This window comes from Phalangium opilio, unplaced genomic scaffold (assembly GCF_054372755.1).
Source record: "Phalangium opilio isolate 3A_F unplaced genomic scaffold, DU_Popi_V2 ptg000026l_1, whole genome shotgun sequence".
In the NCBI taxonomy this organism is placed as follows: domain Eukaryota; kingdom Metazoa; phylum Arthropoda; class Arachnida; order Opiliones; family Phalangiidae; genus Phalangium; species Phalangium opilio.
The window spans coordinates 2,701,645-2,721,171 of NW_028324157.1; the positions used below are offsets into that span (position 1 = coordinate 2,701,645).

The 19,527-nt window shown below is 37.2% G+C and overlaps 1 protein-coding gene across 1 annotated transcript; it reads right to left on the reverse strand.

Moving 5' to 3' along the window:
- Positions 1 to 4,377: 4,377 nt before the first annotated feature.
- Positions 4,378 to 8,517, reverse strand: LOC149691201 (uncharacterized). Its single transcript, XM_089869492.1, has 11 exons — positions 8,327 to 8,517; positions 8,042 to 8,256; positions 7,825 to 7,979; positions 7,350 to 7,763; positions 7,174 to 7,271; positions 6,681 to 7,113; positions 6,529 to 6,603; positions 6,079 to 6,468; positions 5,465 to 5,993; positions 4,760 to 4,972; positions 4,378 to 4,535 (listed from the first exon to the last, which is right to left on the reverse strand). The coding sequence occupies exons 1-11, from the start codon at positions 8,515 to 8,517 to the stop codon at positions 4,378 to 4,380; spliced, it is 2,871 nt and encodes a 956-aa protein (XP_089725618.1).
- Between the last annotated feature and the right edge of the window lie 11,010 nt (positions 8,518 to 19,527).

Sequence of the window (19,527 nt, forward strand, 5' to 3'; positions counted from 1 at the left end):
TTATAATAATAGATAAAAACGCATTCGCGTGAACCGATGGTGGAAGCCCTGCCATTGGGAGGCTAGACGTTTCTCGTAACCCTAGCCGATCGCCGCGTATATCTTAAAACCAAACGATAACGATGGAGAAGAAGCCGGAATGAACAAAGACCTGAAGATGGTGGTGCATAGAAGCTGGTGTCAATGTGGGATTGACGAAGAACAGAAGATGGTGGTGCTTACGAGCCATCAAAAACAGGCTAGTGTCCATGTGGGATGGACAAAGACTAGCAGATTGTGGTCATTAGAAGGCTTAGTTAGTAAAGACTGGTGTTGGCAGATGAATGGCCAACTTTCCGTGAACCGCGAACGCGTTCCGGAAATCGGGTATTTGTTTGCTCCGATTTGTAAACTGCGAACGCGGTCACGTAAGGTCTGACAGACAGAAAGACACACAGACAGACACGTCCAGTGCAATACCTCTCCGTGACGTCATCGTCACTCGGAGAGGTAAAAACATAGACTGTTTTTTAACTCTTTCCGTATTAATTTTGAGTTGAGAAACAAGATTATCTTTAATATTTAAATAAATATAATTATTTTTAATTATTTTAATCTTCAATAATTAACATTAATAATAGTTAAATCGTTTAAAACAAAGTTATACCTATTATCATCTCAAACTTTGCGAATATTGACGTTTAAAGTGAAGGGTACCCCTCTTGCCCGCTTTCTTCAAATTTTGGGGTATATATACGATTCGTTTCCATTATAATAGTAAGGAAAAAGCGCAATTGCGAAAACCTTTGGTGGCGATCCCACCTTAGGGAGGCTAGACGTTTCTCGTAACCCATGCTGATCGCCGCGTATATCCTAAAACCAAACGATGATAATGGAGTAGAAGACAGATTGGTGTCTATGTGGAATAGACGGAAGACCAGTAGATGGTGGTGTTTAGAAGCCAGAATGTACAGACTGGTGTCCAAGTGGGATGGACAAAGACCAGAAGATGGTGGTGATTAGAAGACAGTATGTACAGACTGGTGTCCAAGTGGAATGGACGAAGACCAGAAGATGGTGGTGATTAGAAGCCAGTATGTACAGACTGGTGTCCATGTGGGATGGACGAAGATCAAAAGATGGTGGTGATTAGAAGCCAGTAAGTACAGACTGGTGTCCGTGTGGGATGGACAAAGACCAGAAGATGGTGATGTGAGAACTCAAGTGGAGGAGCCATTTCCGTGACTGTGAAAGCAGTTCGGAAATGGCGAACACGTTTGCTCCGATTTGGAAACTGCGAACGTGGTCACGTGGGTGTAACAACAGACAGACAGACACACACAGACAGACAGACACGATCGTTACAGAACCTCTCGGAGAGGTAAAAATTGATTCTTTCCCACGCAGAGCAAGTTGAATTACAATTACAACCACCCATTAAAGGCCGACTTCCAGCAGCGAAAAGGGTTCTAGCGAAACTGAAACCGATGAGCATCGAGACTAACAATGGATCGCGCGACCGTGCCGATTTTCGAACACCCGCTGGGGCAAAAGTTGGAAGTCTTCCAACTAACTGAAATAGGTGCAATTGAAATCCTTTTTTTCCTCCCGAATTTTTGCTTTCCCCTGAAGAACACTCTCTATTGTTCATCTTGAGTTAGCTGGAACCCTGCCAACTTTTGCCCCAGCGGGTGTTCGAAAACCGGTAAATTATCCATTATTAGGCTCTATGCTTATCCGCTTTCAATTCGCTGGAAGTTGGCCTTTAAACTAATAAAATCAAAATTAACCCCCACCATTACAGTTACTACTAAACTCGTTATCGCTAAATGGTTTCATGTTATTACATCACATGGAATACATCCCATCATGCTTTGCAATCCTGTCAACCATGCAAAGGGCCGACAAAATAAAAGTTAAAAAAGAAAATGGTTCCCGAAGTAAAGAAGGTGAATTTATAGGACTTGAATCAGTCGTTAGAGCCGCTGAAGTAAGTCGAAAATTAACTACGCCTATACCATAAGTGAGCCAATAAGAAAATTTAAACTTTTCGTTACGTGTTGGAGGGAGGGCTCTATACTGGGTGGTCTACGAGTCGGACTGAAGTAAATACTAACCATTCTCCATTCATACTTCTAAAATTAAATCTATCCCTGCTTATGATAATACCAAAAAAAAAAAATACCCAAAAACGACTTAACATCTTTGTTATTTCCACTATATGTTTGAAGGAAAAAATATTGGTAAAGTAATTGTCGCATTGTGATGGAATTAAGTTTAAAAAAACGCTATACATTGTCACTTGCGCAATTCAATTTTATTTACTAAAACATACTAAAACTAATAAAAGCCACTTATTTCCTCTCATTAAAATACAATCATTAAAATACAAGTTACAAGTTGATTAATTAAAATTATATATACATTTCTTTTGTTATTTAAGAGACACGATATTAATTATTATTATTATTATTATTATTATTATTATTATTATTATTAAAACAACACGCTTTAGATCATTGAGATCAGAGAAAGCCGAGCAATATTATTATTATTATTAATTCATTTGGACATTTTACAAAAATACGGAACTAATTTTGGGGGGTCGTGTAGGCGATAATAAAAACACAAAATACATTTAGGTGGTTTTTTCTTCTTTACAAATTCTAAAACTAATTTTTTAGTGGACTATTTTACAGAAGAAAGGCTATTTACATAAGACGTAAAAGTTGTTTAATTAACTACATTTATTTCTTGGTATTATAATTAATATTTCCGTAACGAGATGTAGGCCAGGCTTCTGTTGTTACACAGAGGCCTACATCACTAGGTGACGCAAAAGTCAAGTCTCCGTGCATGGAAATTATGTTTGAAGTTGTAGAGGATTTAGATTTTCTTCCTCTTCAAAAAAAAAAAAATAATAATAATAATTTAAAGCTTTTAAAATCTCGTTCTCGTTTTATTATAGACTACTCCGTTAATTACAAAGGCGGGAGACCACCATGTTAGGTTATTTCTCTGGCGCCAACCAAGAGGCAACGCCAGACGATGTCCCGAATAATCACTACACGCTGACTTGCGCCTTCTCTTCGGGATTTAATGGGAGTGTCTATTATATTACAGGCGACAAAGAAAATACCATTCTGCGGTAAATTTTCATGACGTCAATGTAAATGTCAATGCATAGCAAAACCCCCAACCCCTTCCAATTAAATCCAAAAATTCTTTAAAATATATTTCTATAACGCCCTTACAGTAGTACAATCTCTACTTGTAACTCTAATTTAGCGACGACATACGGACACTTAACGTTCAAGTTAATACCACGTTGTTATTCTTAAACAGTTTGCACCATAAAATCAACCCCCTTTTAGCATGATGATTCATAGGCAATTCCAAGAACCAAAAACCAAAGTATACCACCATACAAAGCATTGAAAGTATTTAGTACTCCCCGCTGAACTACATTACTAGTAATTTTGCTCTAAAAGCCTGAAAATTGTACGCATTGATAACACCAGTTAGAAGAGGTCGTATAAGGAGTGTCAAAGATAGAAGGGGGAAGGTAACTATGACGGCCAGGGCCACCAGGGTCGATATGGCTCTCACGCGCAACTACCTCCGAGGAGTTATACACGTGGGAATTTAATTTCTGTTCACCTTCGAAACTTTCCGTTTTAGAAAGAAGGACTCAAAGGAGGGCTTGTTACCATTGGATATAATAGAACGAAGATGGAACATGGAAGAATTTGGACCCCAAAAACTTTGGTATGCCTTCATTTAATTCATTTATCGCGTTGTTGTTTCTTATTTAGCCGCGAGATTAAACCCAACCATAGATATATTAAATAGTAGAAAAATTATAGACATCGATGACCTAACTCATGAAAATATTAGCAAGAGCCCCACGAAAATAGACCAACTCGATTTAACAAAGAGGGGAAAGACACCGGGGGGGTGAAACTTAGCCTTCCATATGGCATCTTGGCGCCTGCGCAGTAGTATTTTTGCATCATGAGAGTGCGCCCCCCTGTATGTCCCGATACTGAGGGTTGCCTACCTTTTGCTCTATAGGGAGCTAACAGTTCTTTCCCCCTAAAACGTCACACCCTTCTATCTCTTACTGGAGTTTCATCCCCCCTAACGGTTGGTAACAGTATTCTACGCGCAAAAATTCCACCAGAGAGGGGCTGCGTGACGTCAAACTATCTCTTCCCCCTAGCCAGCTGTTAGCTTCCTATTGGGTAGAACCAATAGAACCACGGAATATCTAATTTAATTCTTACTAGACATACAACAACAGTAAACCTGCGCGATGGGGATTTTTTTTACCATATCAAAATTAAAAAAACCCTCCCCAATAAACCCAAACCCAAAATAATGAAAACCGAAGAGTACTTACTTCAATTTTTGTAACCTGGAGATTAAGATAGAGGCACTTCTTAAAGCCATTCCAGATGAGGCTGCAGCAGGGGGGGCTCCAGTTGGGTGGATTTTTCGGAACATGGCGCGATTCTTAGAAGCGCTGGTAGGTTGTTGGAAAGTTGTCCTGGTCCCTAAAAAAAAACAAAACGAAAGAAAAAAAACGGCCGAATAAATTAAACCAAATAAAGATAAAATTTATTCAAAAACAAATCAATTAAAAGTCACGCAATCTAATAAAAGCTAATTAAAATCACAAGCAACACCAACAGAAACATTAATAACTCCAAAAGCAAACCAAATTTCCAAAAAACCAGGCAAATGAAAACCAAACCAGAACAATAGAACAATTGCTTACTTATCGGATTAGGGGAAACTTCCGCATTATCATTCAGATTAGGGGTCGAAACTCCGGCACCATTTAATTTAGATCTGACCATTGGATGCACGGATTGAACATTAATTTCTGGGACGGGTTTCTGATTGCCTTGCGTGAACCTCTTCAGTATTTTAGGCGACGGAGGGGTAGAATTCAGTTTCTTCATCATCTCTAAATAATCAGAGGTATAAACTAAAACCAAAATATAATTAATATTATTTAATTCCTTTTATATTTCGAAAAACTCCGTTCTTTTAATTAAGGTATGTTATACCAGGGATAAATTTAATTTTAGAAGTAGGAATGGAGAACAGAGTAATGTGGGTGGGCGCGCGTCAAAGTCCCGGACCCCCTTCCACAGGACGGAGGGGGGGGGGTATAAAAAGAAGAGGCGGCGGGTCAAAGCGACAGAGGTAAAAAGGAATTACGTCACTATTTTTCGCCGTCTCCGTCAACAACGTCATCAAAACGTAGTTTAAGTGAGCAGCCAATAAGATAATTTAAACTTTTCGTTACGCGTTGGAGGGAGGGGCTCTATACTGGGTGGTCTATGAGTCGGACTGAAGTAAATACTAACCACCGTTCTCCATTCCTACTCCTAAAATTAAATCTATCCCTGATTATACTTTTATGTGTAATGTTTTACTTCAACATTAATCGTTAACACGCAATGGTTTAACTTACCAGGTGATGGAGGCGTATCTTTTTGGTTCATTTGTTCAATAAGAGGAGACACGTCATAGGTTAACGTTGTATTAACCTTTCCAGGAAAATCAGTTGGTGTTCTTTTGTCCTCATTTTCATCACTAACATCAACAACGGAAGGAGGAACCGGCGTATTTTTATTAGCTTCACAATCAAACGTATCATCCAAAGATCGTGCTAAAGGTTTTCCTTTGCATTGAAGTGAAAAGGGCGACCCGCATTTGCCACGTGGCGGAAGACGTACGGAACTTAAACCTCCTCCACCTTCAACCGGGGAGATACTCATTACCGGCGGAGTCGTTTCCTCTTTCTTGTCCTCCATTTCCTGATCATTCGATTGAAAGCTAGGATTACAACGGAGTCCCGACTGAGGTTGACGATTCCAAGGGGAGATGGACTCCCTGGTGAACTTATAGACTTTAAGCATCATATAGTTTTTTATAAATTCATCTGGTTCGGGGTTAAAGTTGGCCCAATCGGCCCACATTACTTCCTTCGGTACGTTAACCTAAACAGCGGAGGAAAAAAAATATGTGTAAAGAATATAAACAATTGTTATTTTGTTGGTAGAACAGGAAGAGTAGACGCGTTACCTGATCCAGAAGATTTTCATATTTTTCTTTCAGATCATCAGTTAACCGTCCGTGAACCATTAGAAGCAACTGTTGATCTTTGACCAACTGCAAGGCGTTAATGGCCAGTTTTAAATTCGAAGAACTATCATTTAATTGCAGCTTAAACAATTTGTTAATATGTTGCGTTTGAACGTTCAAACACGCAATCTCGACTTCCATTCTCTTGTTGTCGATATATCTACGTAAGGAGTTGTTTCCAAAGGCGTCAATGCCACATTTCTCCTCAAGTAGATTAGCAATGCTTTGCTGAATTGCTTCCAACTTCTCAGCGAAAATAGCCTCTGCGTTTATACACCTATTTTCCGTTTTTCGCAAACCCTTTGAAACGCTTAACATTCTTTGGGCGCTCTATAAAGAAAAAAAGATGAAGTTCTAAGATGTTGATTAGTTTTTGTAATTTTAATTTACCCTCGTTTGATTTAGTTGTTCCCATGTTAACGATTGAACTTGTTCGTGGGATTGTTCTTTAAAATGCCGCTTAAGCTAAGAGAAAACGACAAAAACATTAAGGAAGAACTACTTTTACTTCCGAACTACTTAGAGACTAAGTTCTAATTTACCAACAAGAGCTTGGCATCACTTTCACAATTCATCATTTTTGTCCTTATCTTAATTTGCTCTACAAATAATGCGTCCAGAGCTATGACGAAATCGGGATCTAATTCGGTTAATTTTGGTGTTTCATTCACCAGAGTCGGACCAGAGGTAGTCGCGACTTTCTCAGGATTATTTTGATCATAATCCATTAGCGAACATTGACAAGAGAATGCAGACGTCGTTTCGTTTATGGAAATTGTGCTCTCCTCCTCGTAGGTTTTCAACTTCATTTTCAACTGGGCAATTTCAAGTTGTTGAGCCTCGATAATCTCTTTGTATTGAGAGACATGGGACTCGACGCTATAGGTATAGCGTTTTAAGTCTAGTTTGATTTCCTTGGCTCTAGCTGCGTATTTTAACGTGTTATGCGTGTCCTCGTAGGTCAGTGACGAAGGGCTATGGATAATTACGTTAATTAAGCCTATTACTAATTAGTTTGGGTTAAGATCGAAGTACCTAACAGCCGCAATCATAACTGTTACGCAGTTTCCCCCTAAACTGTCCTTTAAAATCCGGGTTAATTTACTGTTTCGATATGGGACGTGGTTTCCTTTCTAGGTTGGCAAGAAGAAAAAGAAATAAATGGTAACTACATTCATTAAGAGAATTACCCTTAAATCAATAAGCAATACCTTCTTATCAGCTAGGGCATTAATACAACTTCCTAGTGCCAAAAGGGATTGATTTATGTTAGCCCCTTCCATCAGACGAGCTTTGCTATGACTTTTCATAGCTGTGGCACGTTCAGACCCAGCCAAATCCACCAAACTCATTTTGCCCATTTTAATACGTTCATTTGGCCCAGGAATTTTGTCTTTTTGTTTCAAATGAATTTGAAACACTGCGTGTGAGCGGGATGATTCGGCATTGGCGTCGGTCGGGTGTTGGGTACGATTTTTATTGCCACGACCCAAGAATTGCAAAAGCTCTTCAGCATCTTTGGGTTTGTGCATGGACAACCCCCGCACTTCAACCCCAAAACTATCTTCCCAGATATTTAAAGGGACTGATGGTACCAATAAGTCTTTAATAGTTTCATTGTAGACCTGAGTAGGCAAACCAATTTGTTTATTGTTCTAAGAACCCATGGTTAGACTCTAATAATACCTCTAAATATGACACTGATATCTCGCATTCCTTGTCCTCCACTAAACCTACTCTTGTGAACATTTCCATAGCCATAAGGAAGGATATTCCTGGGTTTTCAGCATTGCCTAACATTGTATGGGTTTTCCCAGCCCCAGTTGCGCCATAAGCAAAGACTGAAGTACAATAAATTTAAAACCAATACCACACACTACCCCATTCTATAGCTCGGTATTACCTGAACAGTTAAACCCATTCATAAGACAATCAATAATAGGTAAAGTGGTTTCCTCAAAGACAGTTTGATTGGGGCAGCTCCCATCAAATACCCGGTCAAATACAAATGTCTGATTACGATTGGCCTTTTTAGCTAGGTCTCTCCTTGGTAATTGTTCGACACCGCGAAAGAAGAATTCGTCATTTTGTTCAACAGGATCAAAAACTAGCAAAGTTCTAGGGTACAATGCAATAGGAAAAGGGGTTTAAACAAACGCGCCAACAACACGGTATATTGATAGCTTGCCTTTCAGGAACTTCCAATATTGATCTAGTGTTTGCTGCAACTTCAGCGGAATTTAAGGGTCTAACCCTGACTACAACTTTAATGTTACCGGAACTCTCCGCCGAACTCGCGTTAAAACTTTTGAAGCTTTGATTGCTCAAACGTTTAATAGATTGGTTAAAAGGTCGCCTTTTTATGCTGGTAGGGGTCATTTTACCGCGACTTCGAGAAAATTTGGCTTAAATTTTTTTTAAATTTAAAAACTACGCGAGAACTTTATAATAAAGTTAAAACTTACACGACAAATGTCACCAAACAAAGAAGTTGAATTTTAACAATGGAAATCCGAGAACAGGGTGGCAGTCACTGCAGTGTACACTTGTAAAATTCTCGACTTCTTCGTAATTCGTATTAAAATAGGATATAATTAAAACCGTGCCTATCTTCAGCTAATCACCTTCCATAATAACAATTAATTTACTTTCTACCCTTGAGGAAAGCTTAAAAAATACTTAATCCGCATAAAAAATGAGATACACCATTTTTCTACATAAGTAGATCCGCCACTAAAAATAACTTTTCAAATTTTGACCGTTGAAGCTTTTGACAAATGGGATTGGAGACTTTTTCTATCACGTGGTTAGTAAGAGAGATCTCGTGACCCTGAACCAGTCCAACGAAAAGCCGCATTGCCTTTCCTCTTTGTGACGTCACCTTGTCGTAAGCCTCGCTAGCCAAAATGTGGAATTTTTTTTCAGATCGCTCACCCTCGTTGTCGGTAAAGATTTTGAAAAAAAAATAACTACTGGGTGGAAATACTTTTTACAACTAAAGGTAAGTGAATCTAAAAACTTTTTTATCTAATTAATCATTTGAGCCGCGCGTAATTTCTTAATTTAATCATTTTCTTGAACGGGAAAGGCTATTTATGGTCGCGTGCTGAGCCTTGGCTAGTTAGGTGTTCACGTAGCCTTGTTACTTGTAAATTTCCTTTCATGGATTAAGGATTACTTATTGCCATAATTAATGTAAATTAGAACCTAGTTAATTACAATATGGAAATGTAATTAATGAGCAAATACTGAAGTTAAAATTTATGAAATATTTAAACAGTATAGAGTGCTGTCAGAAGCGCCGGTGTGACGTCACCCATGCTGTTTTCCCATAAAGAAAAAGCGGTAACTGTCATGGCCGCTCATTGCTAAAGGCAGACTCGTGACGTTTAACCTTGGATCTGACGTCACAACTGACAGCACTCTATACAAAGCATAGCGAATATACTGTAAATCATCCATTTACATTTTACATCCAATAAGGATATACTTGTACACATTAAAATCATCCGATGGGGAAAAACGGGAAATGAAGAGATAAAACTTTGGAGGGATATTACCTTTACGTGTTTGTAAAGGCCCAATTTTCTACTCCTCAACTGTATACCCTCTATGTTCAAAGCCATATTCACAACAGGGTTGCCGTGTAAACACTATCCTCTCGTTTCACCTCAACGATTTTCTTAGTTTGTCAACATGACTGTTAACGTTACATAACACCAAAGCTTATTTGTGGCTACATGCACTGAAAGTAAATGCGCACCATAAAAAGTATGAAAACACGAAGCTATAATCCGATTATGATCAGACCTTTCACGTCATCGTCACTCGGAGATAGGGCTCGGGGTTTTTTGGTCGATTTTTTCGAAAAATACGATTAACTACAAATAATCGAAAACTATTCAGAAGTTTATTCGTTTAAACAATACAACGATTTTAGATGATATTTTTAGAGATTGAATAATCTTAGTAAGATTTTAACCAACAAATGTATGCAATCGACAAAATTTTTCGAAAAAAAATTATGTAGAAAAAAGGGTCGTACTCTACGTTCGGTTAAATTAAAAATATTTTATGTTATAAAATCCACTTGCTTTAAAGTCTAACTTTTAGCGTAATATTTTGTAATTTAAGCTTTGTAAAAAATATCCAAATCATTTTTTGAAGTAGACTTTCATCTGGAATATTGTCACTAATATTTTTTATTAGAATTTAACTTGTATACGCTTTTCTCCGTGTCAGTTATTTATGATCAGATCGCCAAACTCAATTATTGTTCCAATCTTTTCGATAAAACCCAATCCAATGAAAAACATTAACATGTACAAAAATGGGCCAAGCCTCGCTTCGTGCCCTCTCCGCCGTAAAACGTTCTGACATCCCATGTAGAGCCAAGTCTGCCTTTTGTTCTCATTCAATCGCCAATTGAAAAATTATGTTATAAATTAAGTCCTTTTCCTAATTAATAACCAATATTCTTTGACTTTATCATTATTATACATCTTTGTTCGTATCAAAAATATCGTGACTTGGCAATCGCAAGTAAGTAATATTTAAAGGAAGTCGAGGGGATATTCACTAAATCGTTGCCGATTTTAAAATAGTCGAAGGGATATTCACTAAGTCGTTTATGGTTGAGGGGATATCTACAAGTTTATAAGATGAGTCATGCACACCCCTATGTACAAATTTTATGGTTAGTTATGCATAACCCTATTTACAAGATTATAAGGCGAGTTATGCATAACCTTATGTACACGTTTATAAGGTAATTACCCGCGCTTGCCAAGTCACGATATTTTTGATACGAACAAAGATGTCTAATAATGATAGAGTCAAAGAATATTGGTTATTAATTAGGAAAAGGACTTAATTTATAACATAATTGCTCAATTGGCGATTGAATAAGAACAAAAAGGCAGACTTGTCTCTACATGGGATCTCAGAACGTTTTACGACGGAGAGGGCACGAAGCGAGGCTTGGCCCATTTTTGTACATGTTAATGTTTTTCATAGGATCTCACTTCTTTTTGTAGACACTTTCGTTATACTTCGGTAGTTATATTAAAACAAGACCCTCTCATGGTACTTCGTTTGCCAATATAATCGCTAACGTTTGTCCATATTTACGCTGAATTACCCCTTTCTACTACTCCTATTAGAGGTTTTTCTCAAATAATTTATTAATATTATATGATATCAGGAGTTCATAATAACCCGAAGTACGAAACTGGTTGAAAAGCCCGTAACAACAAAGTTTCGCCGTAAAGCTCAGCGGATTCATACACCGCTTAGCTCCCAAAAAATAGTTACCCCATTTTTTAGCACCCACGCGCATAAACTTACACACTTCCGGTTTAGCACTATTTTATCTTGTGATTTTGCGAGCGAAAATGGCTCACGTCTGTTTCTGTCGGAACGGTGTAAATTAAGCCTTGGCTTTTAGTCGGGGTTTCTAGTTTTCTACAAAACATTTAAACGATCATCAATGATGTTTTGTTGTGATATGTGTGAGTGAGAATTCCGTGGTTAAATTAAAACGGTTTGGACAAATTTATTCCCAGTATCTTTAATATAAGAATTGCAACGTGTTTCTACGTCCACCACATCGCCATTTTTCTTTTCGACGGAGATCCCAGCCAACGTAAGTTTCGGAACGAAAACCAAGGAGTATAGATACCACTACGATATACTGTAAGGTTGTATGTCCATAAACAGGCTAATCCTTTCTGTGCGCAACGACAGAATCTTGTTGTTCGCGATTTTTACCATTAGCTCTATGGCCAGTTTCATACTTCCACCCCGAAGGGGGGTTATTATGAACTCCTGATGATATTAATTATTTTTATCTGAAGTTACTTATTATTCTTCTAGTTGTATCGTTTTAAGAGACGTTTTCCCTAGAGTATGCCTCTTTCGCGAGTGTCTGAAAGACCTTAAAATGGTGTAGTTAGATTGTTGATGACAGTTAATAGAATAGTGGTCAGTACAGTTTTTCAGATATCCGTCAGCTGTGAATAAGATCCGGAAATTGAGAACCCTTTTGTTCAGATTAGGAAACTGCGAACGCGATCCCCTGGGGTGTAACAACAGGCAGACAGACCAACAAACACACAGACAGATGGATACGTCGAGAACAGAACGTTTCCAAAACAATCATCGCTCGGTGAAATAAAAAATCTAGCCTCTATTTTGGCTTCATATGAGTCCAATATTGTTCGACATTTGTCCAATGACGGTTAGATATTACACCAATATGGGCTCGATATTAGTCCAATGTCGGCTAGAAATTGTCCAATGAGAGTTTGATTTTAGTCCAATATCGGTTAGAAATTTGTCCAATGTGGGTTTGATTGATGTGTGGATAATTTCCTGCCCATTTCTGGTTTATAACAGATCCCTTAATAAATGATTCTGGATCCAATTTTGAATGAGACTCCAAATCTGGCTTATCATTCGACCCTCCCTTTTTAACACTATCCAAAAATAGATAAAAAACTGTGCTGTCTCAGAGTCAGCCGTTTGGACCAATTCAAATCCAATTTTGGCAACATTTTTTAACAGTGCACGCCTTGGGAAATAGTCAAGTGCTAATAGAGTAATGATGAGGGTACTATTTATCGCGTATGTGATTCGCTATAGTAACCTGATTTTTTATGTTCTCATGTTACCACGCTTTGTGGTACACTTCTCTCGAAGAGAAGTATTATATACTTCTGATAATATTGAAAAACATAATGTTTTTATTGATTGTTCATACCATTATCAGGTTTTTAAATACTATTATTTATCAATGATTTAAACTTCGCGTTTTTTCGTTAATATAGACTTTCAAAAATTTTAAAAAGATCAAAGTTTATCGTAAAAAATAGTAGTGCCAGTTATTCGTCCAAATACTAATCGATAAAAGAATCCAAAACCACATTTGTATCAAGAAACGTATACATCATAATTTTTTATTCGAAATCGAATAAAACGTATCACAAAAAACTTTTTTGAGTAAAATTCTTCTGATTATGTTGAAAATTTTAGTTTTTCGGAAAAAATACTTACGATTAATAATGCATCACTCTACCTTTTTCCAAAACAAATCGAGACGAGATACTTTTATCTAATTCTTGTTTAACAAATTTTGGTATGGTAATATGTTTGAATAATGGTTAACCGATCCCCGAGCCCTATGTATCACTTATTATTGGTACAAGTACTTGTATTAATATTCGATCGAGGTACTCGATACCAACAATTAGTACTCATCCAGGACTAACAGAAATTAGAAATGCCATGATTAAACCCGGGAATTATAACCGAAAATCTATTGTTTTAGGCTTCTTCAACCTACAGCAGCGTTTTTACGCTCGTTTTTCTCAGCTTATTACTTGGTGACATGATACATTCTACCCGTGAACTGGAATGGTATATCAGAACAGTTACGTCTTCAATTTCTGTGCATTGGAATCTCTCTTTCATAAAGGCAAATAGGCTCTCCAAAGCCTAACCAGTGTATTGCGCACAATATATCTTAGATAGCCTTGCATGGTTCAGCTACACACGCCCCTTTCAATGATAAAACACCTCTGCTACAAGGTTTTTGACGACCAGAATTAACCCCTGTTACAATGCTATATTTTAGTAAAGATTGTGAAGTTATATTATTAAAATGTAAAATTATACTTCGTCTACCATAAACCACACTATCGTTACACATTAAATAATACTTGAATAAACTTCCATTCCAGAGTCATGTTACCGAGATACAGTACACTAACCCTAAACATGTGGGAATTGGGGAAAATAGTCTGCTATTTGAAGGTTCACGAAATAGATGGCGTAAATAACCTAAACATAGAGGTTAAAGGTTATTGCACTGACCTTTGACGATAACCGACACAAAATGCTGACATTACACCGTACGTTCAGTGTCAATTGAAAAGCTAACTGAACTGAACCACTATCTTTCCTTGCTTGCATGAACATCCAATCTCAGCCCAGAATCCAATTTTGCCTCGAAACCTAAGCCGTAAATCAAAAGCCAGAATCCAGTTCTCTATGGACCAATGAGCGAGGAGAATCCAAGGGAGCGGGGAAGGCTAAGCCTGCAGAATACGGCGGCAGAGCTTTTGGTGTTGTTTTTTGGTCTACAAGATTTTAGGTCAAATTTATTTAAAAAAAATTAAAAAATGATCTTTGCACTTTAAGGCCTACAATCAATCTCATTTGGGTTTTAATCTCTAGTTAATCAGTTCGTTAATGCCTTCGACTGAGCTGGTCAGTTTGTCGTTTTAAATATTATTTAGTTGCGTTCTAAAGTTAAATTAAATTTAAATTAGCTTATATTAAATAAAATGACTAAGTTTCGATGTCGGAAGTTAATTATTTTCTTATTAATTTACTGGCGTTTCTTAGTAACGGCTGAAACCAACGATACGCCAATTGTTTTAAATTAAGGTAAGATTCAAATTAATTGATTTTTAAATAATTATTAATTATACTATATCTTTTTTTACTTTATCCTATATTTATACATATTGTATTTAAGCTTAGCTGTAGGATGAATTTAACATGAAACTTAAACGAAATTAAAAAAGACATTTTTATCTTAAAAGGATTTAATGTTTCGTTTTAGGCATTTGAAAGCATTATGTTTAAATTACTTATTGTCAGTTTTATGGGTTTAAGTTAAGAAAGCATAATAGGGTCCGACACGTATCTACTCAAGGGAATGGGGATTTTTAAATTTTAATAAAATTCAGTTTACAAAATGCCTTTTCCCTCATTTAGTTTTAGAAGGGCCAAGTTTAGTTTTAAATTTACAGTATATAGTGTTTTATAATGTATTTTAATTTAGCTATTTGGATCTTACTTAATTTAGCAAATGCATATAGAGAATAATAGGTAGTGGGAGAGTAAGAAGGGCGATGACGTTTTGGTAATCTTTTGGGCCACCATTTTAAAACATGGCCGCGTGAACCAGTGTGTTTAATTACCATGTAATAGGTTGAAACTTACCGAAGTTATTCCGTAATTTAATTGTTTTTACATTTTTCAAGATGGCTGCCGATTAGAAAAATATTTAGTTAATACGTACCTGCGACTTAAAATTAACGTCCCAGCACAAGTAGTTTTTTAGGGTTTAGGTTTAGTGTTGATGAGTCCACGAATTTGAAAAAAAAAATTATTTTAATATTTAACAAAAAACTTTCAAAAAATTTTATGAAAACCTTATTTTTTTTTTCAAAATATTTTACAAACTATACAATCCATAGTATAAAAAGTAATTTAAACAATTGTTGTTTATTTTTCTTTAATAATAAAAAAGTCACCGATACAAGTTTCAAATTTAAAATTTAAAATTAACAAATGTTTTTTACTTTTAAAACTTTATACAGATGGTATTACGGAAGTCAAACTAGGATTGGACACATAACTGATGAAATTTTCAAGGTCATGAATAAAGCATTTGGGTTCAGTGGCGGCGCCAGGGGTAGGCGACACAGGCTACAGCCTACTTTTCGTTTCAATTTGGGGGCCCATAAACGCTGTTAGGGGCCCAGCGACGCCCTGAATTTTAATGTAGTATATTTTGGCCCCACTTTCGTTGAGAAGGGAAATTATTAAAGCCCATTGTTTCTACTGACAAAAAGGATGTGAAACATTTCACGTAAAAATAAACATGTCTAAGGGATCGTAAATAAACTACGTCACATTCTTATTGGGGGAGGGGGTTTCGAAATTTGTGACGGTCCGTGACAAATGGGGGGCGGTGTCAGATTTAACATTAATTTTGATACGAAGTCAGGACGACTGTTGTGTAGTTGAATGTAATTAAATGCGAGTGAGATTAACACTTAACCAACTCCATACATTGCATTTAGCTATTTTTATGCAAAAGGTTATTAACAATAAGTATCCCGAGTACATAAAGACTATGTTTCAAAATCCAAATTCATCTATTCCGTAAAAGGCAGGGGAATAAAATTATGGAACTCTATCCCACACGACATAAAAAGAATTAATTCAATATCTGTTTTTAAAACAAAGATCCTGGAATATGTCAAAGATATTGTTTAATTTTAATTAACATTTTTAACTTAAACCGGACTCCTAAGTAAACCAGTTGTAAACTGATAGGAATATCCATGAAATAAAGCTATTGTTATTATTACTATTATTGTTATTAAAACCCGCGGCTGTCGAAAAAAAATCGCAATAAATATGACGCTAGAAAATATTGATGATCTATAGAGTAATGGCATCTGCATACCTTGGCTATGTTACGCTCTATGAGAAATTAACATGGAGTGCCACTACTCTATTGGTCGAGAGAAATAACGTAACCACTTGACTACCTGGTCAGCGCTTTTTAGGATAAAAGGGAAAGCAAATATCTACCCATGTAGGATATCACCTTTTCCATTATTTCACGCGAATCTGATTGAAAAGCGCCCAAAAAAGCGCGTTTGAAAACGGGTTCTGATTTCGCTATAGTGTTATGCTTCAGTTTTTGAAGCAAAACTTTCTTGAAAAGCTTGATGGAAAACGGGCCTTAAGGACTGCTAAATATAGAGTATGCGTAGTTTCAGCTTAAACCCTCTAATGCAACTGTTTATTCACCACTAGCATTAGCTAGGATGAGTCGGATCCCCTTTCGGATTGATATGGTTTCGTTTCTTTCGCACATTTTTGAAATCTGAATATCATGATCGTTTAGACTATGGTATTTGTCTATCAATGTCGAAACCTATAAAGTGTGCCCCTTTAACTAAGCTTTATGGAAAATGTTTTGAAGCTTACAAAAAAGCACAGACCGGCTTTGAGTTACGATAATAAATACTCACAAACAATTTAAACAATGAATTCTAAAATTTTCTTAACAATAATTAAGGGGGCCCATATTTGTGAAAAACCTTTAGCCTACACCAAAGAATATCCTGGCGCCGCCACTGTTTGGGTTCGTAGAAGAGGGCCAAAGGTCAAGAAAGTCACCGACTATACTTAACCCTGGTTTTACTTCTCAAGAAACTGGTAAGTCTGAATTGGTTTTATTCATTTTTAAAAAATGTTACAAAAAATGAGAGAAATTCGTATGAAGAATTTCAAATTTTAGTACGACCGATAATTACTTTGTGTTTTATCGGTTAATCTGTTGTGCTGTGCGTTCGTTTACTCTGATGTTTTGTTGTCTTTTATTTCAATTGACATTTGAGATCAAAAGCCCAGTTTTAAAATTTTGAAGTATCGGAAAAATAAACCACTCTATAAACATGAGTCATTTAAATGAAGAGTTTATAACCATCCGTGCATTCTTTAAGAATTTAAAAAGGGGAATATTTTTGGGTGATATACCCTTTAAATCTTGCAGTAAACAGGTATCGACTTAATTTCCCTTTCGACTCTCTAATTTCAAATAGTGGCCTTAAGTTTAATCAGTTTGATTATTTCTTTCCACTTTAATCTGGTTTCATGCCCTAAAATATTTCTACATTATTGACAGTCAAAGGGGTTTTAAACGGGACATGGAGGGTTAACCGGAAAACCGGTTTTAGATTCAGGAATATATGATAATTTTATGTATAGCAAGGTGGTGGTTGCATAAGGAGACTTAGTTTGGATTATATGAAGACTATGAGAAATTAAGCTTAGCTACTTTTAAATATTTTGGTTTTATGATATTAGTAAAGGTGTTAAAGATTTTATTAACTATTAAGGGAAAGGCAAGAAGAATTAGCTACGTCGGTTGCTAAGTTTATTAATAGCTCGTTTAAACTAAGCTTAAAATGCCGTTTTTTTAATTAGGGTTAATTGTACGTCTCTTAAAACTAGGCTTAACATGTTAGGATTAACTGTGCATCGCTTAAAACTAGGCTTAACATGTTAGGATTAACTGTGCATCGCTTAAAACTAGGCTTAACATGTTAGGGTTAACTGTGCATCGCTTAAAACTAGGCTTAACATGTTAGGGTTAACTGTGCATCGCTTAAAACTAGGCTTAACATGTTAGGGTTAACTGTGCATCGCTTAAAATTAGGCTTAACATGTTAGGGTTAACTGAGCATCGCTTAAAATTAGGCTTAACATGTTAGGGTTAACTGAGCATCGCTTAAAATTAGGCTTAACATGTTAGGGTTAACTGAGCATCGCTTAAAATTAGGCTTAACATGTTAGGGTTAACTCGGCATCTCTTGAAACTAGGCTTAACATGTTAGGGTTAACTCGGCATCTCTTGAAACTAGGCTTAACATGTTAGGGTTAACTCGGCATCTCTTGAAACTAGGCTTAACATGTTAGGGTTAACTCGGCATCTCTTGAAACTAGGCTTAACATGTTAGGGTTAACTCGGCATCTCTTGAAACTAGGCTTAACATGTAAGGGTTAACTCGGCATCTCTTGAAACTAGGTTTAACATGTAAGGGTTAACTCGGCATCTCTTGAAACTCAGCTTAACATGTTAGGGTTAACTCGGCATCTCTTGAAACTAGGCTTAACATGTTTGGCTTAACTCGGCATCTCTTGAAACTAGGCTTAACATGTTTGGCTTAACTCGGCATCTCTTGAAACTAGGCTTAACATGTAAGGGTTAACTCGGCATCTCTTGAAACTAGGCTTAACATGTAAGGGTTAACTCGGCATCTCTTGAAACTAGGCTTAACTTGTTAGGGTTAACTCGGCATCTCTTGAAACTAGGCTTAACTTGTTAGGGTTAACTCGGCATCTCTTGAAACTAGGCTTAACTCTTTAGGTTTAACTCGGCATCTCTTGAAACTAGGCTTAACTTGTTAGGGTTAACTCGGCATCTCTTGAGACTAGGCTTAACTTGTTAGGGTTATTATTATTATTGTTGATGAGGAGGGTACGCGCCCTAGCACCGATGCCAAAGGCATATTGTGCATCCTCGTAATCAGGCCTTGAATAGGCCTGTAGCTGCAGCGTAGCGAAGAATTCGCTCCACCGTGAGAGAGGAGACCCTCGAGGGTTCCAGGGTGTGTGAATCAAAATATTCTAATCTAAGCGAGGCGAAGTAGTCGCACTCGCAAAGTACGTGGGCGGATGTTTCTTCCATCTCCTGACACGACCTACAGAGAGGGTCGTCGGCAAAACCCATCAGATGGAGGTGCCTATTAAGCCGGCAATGCCCGGTCAAAAGACCGGTGGCCAGCCTAATATCCCATCTGCCGAGCGAAATTAGGTCCCTAGCACGAGACCTGCAGGGACCATCGACAAACAACTTTGTCTGTCTCTGGCCCTCCATGCTGTGCCAGAGCTGATTTTGTATGACAGTCAACCTGTCATGCAGACACCGTTTGACGTGCCTGTAGGGGATGGGGACGGCCGGCTCCGGCCCCAAGAGCTTGGCCTCCGCACCCCTTTTCGCAAATCTATCGGCTTGCT

Excerpts from the sequence above, each read along its gene's own strand:
- LOC149691201 (XM_089869492.1), bottom strand. The coding sequence starts at position 8,517 with ATGACCCCTACCAGCATAAAAAGGCGACCTTTTAACCAATCTATTAAA. Across the intron at positions 7,764-7,824 it reads TATCAGTGTCATATTTAGAG|GTCTACAATGAAACTATTAA; the intron begins GTATTATTAGAG and ends TTGCCTACTCAG. Across the intron at positions 6,469-6,528 it reads AACAACTAAATCAAACGAGG|AGCGCCCAAAGAATGTTAAG; the intron begins GTAAATTAAAAT and ends TTTTCTTTATAG.